The sequence below is a fragment of the Corylus avellana genome, chromosome ca11 (assembly GCF_901000735.1).
Source record: "Corylus avellana chromosome ca11, CavTom2PMs-1.0".
In the NCBI taxonomy this organism is placed as follows: Eukaryota; Viridiplantae; Streptophyta; class Magnoliopsida; order Fagales; family Betulaceae; genus Corylus; species Corylus avellana.
The window spans coordinates 15,186,948-15,192,810 of record NC_081551.1 but is presented as its reverse complement, the minus strand read 5'-3'; the positions used below and the strand labels follow the sequence as shown (position 1 = coordinate 15,192,810).

Below are 5,863 nucleotides of genomic sequence, written 5' to 3'. Positions count from 1 at the left end.
AAATACAATGTGACAAAATAAAGTTCAGGATCTCAAAGAAGCCAAAAAGAGCAAAATAAAAAATAAATAAATAAATAACCACCATACGATCAAGGTATCAAGTCAAACCGAGCTTATACGAGCTAGCTTGTTTATGAACATTAACCGATTCAAGTTGAGTTTTATGAGCTTGTATCATTTAATAATCGAGTATAATTTTGTGCTCATGAACGACCCATTTAATAAATGAACCGATCCTAAGTTGAGTTTTTAACCAAGCCGAACACAAGCCTATGCATATATATATATATATATATATATATATATATATATATAAAGATGTTAATAGTAAAAAAAATTGCAAATTACATAAATTATGGTGCCAAAGAAATCACATGAACCGGCATCCATCCATCACTTGAAGAAAATACATAAACCGGTCACTCACCAGCGGAAAAAACATAAGCTGGTCACTCTGATCTTGCAAACTAGTCCTACATACTGAAATACAAAGACTAGTAAATTCTAATAGTTTGAATAGAATATAAGGCCAAATTCCTCACCTGGCAAACAGCCTGCTGTTTAAACAACACTGCCTATATTTCCATCTACTCATCTAAGTTTGTCTTGTCCTGTCTCTTGTAGAATATCAGTATCATTAGTGTAAATCTGAATATATTCGACGATTACTCCTCTCCCCTCGACTCGTCTTCCTTGGAGAGCAAGCCCAGACACAACGAGCAGGGCGGGTCACATTTATCATCGACGCATGTTCTCTGCTCCAAGCATTCTGCGTGATAAACATGACCACAAACTAAAACTGCCACCACAGAGAGTTCACCAGAAGAAAGTGTACTCCCAAGAAAATAAGGTTTCCTTCTCAGTGGCTTCTGACATACCCCACATACCATCTTCACTGCATCTGATGATACTGCATTCATTACCAAGGAACTGGACCTAATTCTTTCTGGCCTGCCAAATACTTTTTCCCTATTCTCTGCAAAAATAGTGCAACTTCAAGTCAGTTTGAGACCATGGAAGAATACTTATTTAAAATATTAGACTGCAGATTGATAAAACATGTAAATGTAAAATCCAAACAGGATATTTTCAGAAAAACTGTGGTCCTATTTGGTAAAATCATAAAACGGGGCTTGGAAGTTGGCTCCACCCACCCCCGCAGTGGGGGTGGAGTTCTGCCCTTTACCAAAGTGGATCTTCACCACCACTCGCCTCCACCCCCGTAAAGTGCGGCAGGGGTAGAACTCTACACCCTCACCACCCACTGTGGGATAGACACTGAAGGTGGGGAGGGGAGACCCACCTTTGGTGAAGGGGCAACCTCTACCCTGTTGAGGCCCGCCTCCACTTGAAGTTATGCATGTTAGGACAAATTGAGTGTATTTTCAAAACATTCTTATATAAAAATGGAGGCAATTTTCTCAAAAAGTGTTTTGTTTTGAAAAAGTGTTAGTGGTAGGAAGCCACATCAAAAAACTGATTTGAATAGCTATTGCCTGAAAAAATAAAATTTTACGGTGTTTGAAAAGCAAAAGGAGTTCTGCAAAATTTTACCAAACACAACCTTGTTTCATGTTTCAAGCACAAGATACTCTGGGGTGTGTTTGGCAAAGAGTTTTAAGAAGAGAAAGAAAGAAGGAATTTATTGATGTGATATAATATAGAAAGGAGTTTTGAATTTTTTGGGAGAGAAGAGTAAAAAAAATTGTTTGTTAATGTAAAGAAATAAGGTTGGCTTTTTTAGGAGAAATGAAAATAAATTGTTACAATACAGGCTCCTAAACTTTGTAACAGGTGGAGATTGCAATCATCCCATCACAAAGGAATTTAAACTTTTCTTTTTAGAATATCAGCTGGGTACATATACCCCATTCATCACTTAATGTTTGCAATGATAAAATTTAATGCACCAGTATCATCATAAAGCTGGACACCTTTGTTAAATTACCACTTATCTGAAAAGCTTAAGTTTATAGGAAGAGATGAATTTAATCATTTAATTTAGGGTAATGTTAGGTGTTCTTCTAGTGTTCTCCTCGTGTCCTTTCAACTGTGATGTGGCTTTTAAAATCACCATTGAATTTGAAATTATCATTATTAACTTTTAATCTATTGAAAATTTTAAAAGTCAAATTACAGTTGGGAGGACACCAGGAAAACACTAGAAGAGCACCTAGCATTTCCCTTTAATTTATATTATAACACTCTTCCTCACGTATAAGCTCAAACTCTCTCACTTAATAAGTGAGGTCCAATACGTGAAATATTTAAATGAAAATATGAGGTAAATGACAAAAACAAGATTCGAACTTAAAACCTCTACTTGGGTACCAAGTGAAATCGCCACTTCTCCCAAAAACTTAAACTTATAGGAAAAGATGAATTTAATCATTTAATTTAAATTCTAACAATTTAATCACAAGAACAAAATTCATTCCTTGATCTGACTTTCCATCAAAAGAAATAGAGCCTTGGTAGAATTGGAGTGGAATTAATAGCTAAAACAACTATGCACCTGAATGATGTCCAGTTGCAGTCTGTGAGTTAAATTGAGTAGCCAACTTGAAGGATAGTCTCTCATCACGTAAAGAAGCGGCTTTACCACGGGAAGTTGATGCATTGGCATGATTACCTGAGTTACGCCGAGAATATTGATGGCCGTAGTAATGGCGAGAACGTTTCAAAAATATTGAATGGCCAAGACTCTGAGTATGATGTGCAGTGGTAGGATGGGCATTTAGTAGAGAACTATCCTTGATATCCAAGACAGATGTAAGAGGCTTTAGTTCACTAGAGTTAACTGAATGCAAAGGTTTCTGCAAAACATAAAATAAAATGATTCAACCATGTGCATTAAATGCAGATAAGATGAATGAAAATTGAAAGAAAAAAAAAAAAAGATTGGGAAATGCTGTTAAATAATAGTAAAGTAATCCATATCAAAGGCAAAACTATCTTAGGAATCACTCTCCAGTATGAATAAGTGTGAAAAGAGATTCTGTAAAAAGGTTAAAACCTTTTTTATTTTATAAGTAATCGAATTATCAAGGCGCCCTCAGGTACACACAGAGTATACAAGGAAATAGTTTTAACCCTTTTTTTTTTTTTGGTAGAGGGTTAAAACTTTGAAATAGGAGCTATCATTTACAAAAAAAATAGGAGATAACACTAACCTCTTCTGACATTAAGTCCATCCGTAAGGAACAAGGCATGGTATCTGCAATATTACATACAGAAAAACAGTGATCATTCTCACTTCCTTCACTTATATCTGAAATAAAATTTAAAATATAAAAAGGAAAGAAAAATTCCAGCAAATATCAGATTCTTATATGATGCATAACATTCTTCCTCTTTGAAGCTCGGATAGACAACCAATTCCAAAATCAAGACACAGATTTCTTCACCAAATGAAAATGTAAGATTTAATTCCATTCATCATCTGGTATATAGCATATGCAACAGGACCAAAAACTAACAAGTCCAACTACTCAAAAACTGATGCTCAGCAAGTGAATGTGACCCACTAGCCAACAGATAAGGAAAATGTTAACCACTTTAGCAATTAAGGCTACAAAGAGGATTAATTCTTGGTTAGGATGTCAAATAGTCAGAAAGGATTACAAGGCCAGGAAATTTTTCATTCCTAATCTTGTGGCATGAGTAAAGAAATAGAAATGTTAGATATTATAATTCTATCCGATGTTCATCCAACTAATACAGCCGCATTCTCCTTCAAAAATAAAAAATTTGAAACGCCCAAGCAAATATCATTCCAGCTGTATTGATCTGTCTGTATTCTCTGAATCTACAGGCAAAAATATCCGACGATTTCTCTTGTACCAATCGCAAAGTGAATCAATGAAAAATAGTCTTCAATTGACAATTTCTGATTTGTATTTCCATTACACTAAACTAATCGACAAAGCCAGAGAAAAACAAAAGCCCCATCAATCAAACATTGATCAACGAGTAAATAGCCCCAAAAATATTATAAAAAAAAAAAAAAGAAAAAAAAAAAGAAAAAGAAACACACAAACCCATAAAATGGCAGGAGCTCAATATTTAGAAGAACTAAAAATTGAGAGAAAATTGCAGGTAGATCGTGAAAGCCCAAAAAAGAAAAATCCCCATGGACGAACATACTTCCTCCCACTTCAGTGTCTGGACAGAAAATAAAAACGAAAAAGCAAACCTCAACTAAATTTGTGCCCGATGAGCTGTAAAACATCAAGAAATTCAACAAATTTCCCTGCATTTTTTTTTCTTTTCTCAGGAACCAAACGGAACCCATCAAGCGGTAAAAAGAAAAACAGAAAGCTACCCAAGAAAAAAGAAACCTACCCGAAGGAGGAGAACAGGAAATGGGAGGTTGGGTCTGGCTCTGATCAGTCACTCGCTTCCTCTTCCCCATAATAACAATAATAAAAAAAGTAGCTTACAGCAATGGCAGAAAGAGAGTTTTTGGCTCAGATACACCAACAATACTATGGGCTTTAAGCTTGTGGGATCTCTCTCTCTCTCTCTCTCCGTGGCTTTGCGGTGTTGGGGCAGTGATTAGGGCAGGGTGCTCGTGTGGACGTAGGGTCGAGACTGAGAGAGAGAGAGGGGAAAAGAGAGTGGGGGGCAGTTTCTGGTAGGAGAAAAACGTGCGAAAGAGGAGGACAAGACACAGAGGCTCGCTAACTCCCGTCCACGTCACCATAGTCTGAAGATAGGGGCACGTGTTAATGGATACCGACCGACCTATATATCTTCCGTGCTTGGGCTGGACCAGATGTGATCCCCAGATTTCTTTTAGATATTTCACAAATTTGTGGTCTTTTAACTCTCTTTTAGATATTTTACAATCGATATGAGCATAGGCAGAACTAGAATATAGTTTGGACCGGCACAAAGTAATTTTATTTATTTATTTATTTATTTTTGGATGAGTTAGGAGCCCTCTCGCTTTCTTTTTGTGTTAAGTAGGGGTTATACCTTCCCGAAATGAGTGGAAAATTTGGTGGTATTGATATGCTGCGACGTTTCCATTTTGCCGTTGCCTTCCTACCCTTGAAGCCTCATTGTACTTTCCTTCCTTGGGTCTAATGGTGTAGTAGAACCTTCTGCTTCTTAAAGGGTTTGGTTGGAATCTTGTGTTTTGTGGAGCGAGGCTTATATCCGGGTGCGTAAGGCTCGTACTCCTCTGGCCAGTCGCGTACAATTGCCTGGTGTCAGCATCCATCGCGCATTTAAGTGTGGAGCAGGATCAAGTGTTTGTACCATAGAGCAAATGATCATGTTCAACCTAACACTAAGCAATCAAGAAGTCTGTTACTTTATCTCACACCTCAATTAAACAATAAATTAGAAAACCTAGGTTTATCCTATGCTCCAGTCATTCATGATTTGTACTTAGCATGTCACAACCTAATCTTAGATTGTCCACTACAGTTGGCAAGACCGTTTGCTCTGATTTCATACTGTAAGACCCCCAAAACTGGCATTGACTAGTCTGGTAGGGTTATTGTCAATTACCCCAATATAGATAACTGGTAGCCAACTAGGGAACCAGCCCTCTAAGCAAAATCAGAGTTGATGTGTAGAAATGTGAAATAAATATGAGAAATCTAATAACCATAAAGGAATCATACATTATCCTCGAAACATAGACACGAAGCAACTAATAAAAATAATAACCTGATTAAACCTGGTGTCAACATGAAGATTTCTATCTCAAATAAATCTGTAGTGGCAACCTCTCCACTCTCCTCTTCCTAGAAAGAGATTTTCTACAAGATGTAATAATTGTACAAGTCTAAAGATTTAATAAGTAAACTTCACAGTTTGGTACAACATGAGCAAGTTATTATTGAGCTCG

General features: G+C 36.7%; 1 protein-coding gene across 1 annotated transcript; it reads right to left on the bottom strand.

Annotated features, from left to right (window-relative positions):
- Positions 1-328: 328 nt before the first annotated feature.
- On the bottom strand, positions 329-4,669 carry LOC132165896 (uncharacterized). Its single transcript, XM_059576594.1, has 4 exons — positions 4,345-4,669; positions 3,174-3,217; positions 2,516-2,816; positions 329-976 (listed from the first exon to the last, which is right to left on the bottom strand). The coding sequence occupies exons 1-4, from the start codon at positions 4,412-4,414 to the stop codon at positions 666-668; spliced, it is 726 nt and encodes a 241-aa protein (XP_059432577.1). The 5' UTR covers positions 4,415-4,669; the 3' UTR covers positions 329-665.
- Between the last annotated feature and the right edge of the window lie 1,194 nt (positions 4,670-5,863).

What these genes read in the sequence shown, in the direction of transcription:
- LOC132165896 (XM_059576594.1), bottom strand. Translation starts at nt 4,414, where the DNA reads ATGGGGAAGAGGAAGCGAGTGACTGATCAGAGCCAGACCCAACCTCCC. An exon ending in TGGACTTAATGTCAGAAGAG is followed by an intron (nt 2,817 to 3,173) that starts GTTAGTGTTATC and finishes TATGTTTTGCAG; the next exon opens with AAACCTTTGCATTCAGTTAA. An exon ending in TGCAACTGGACATCATTCAG is followed by an intron (nt 977 to 2,515) that starts GTGCATAGTTGT and finishes CTATTTTTGCAG; the next exon opens with AGAATAGGGAAAAAGTATTT.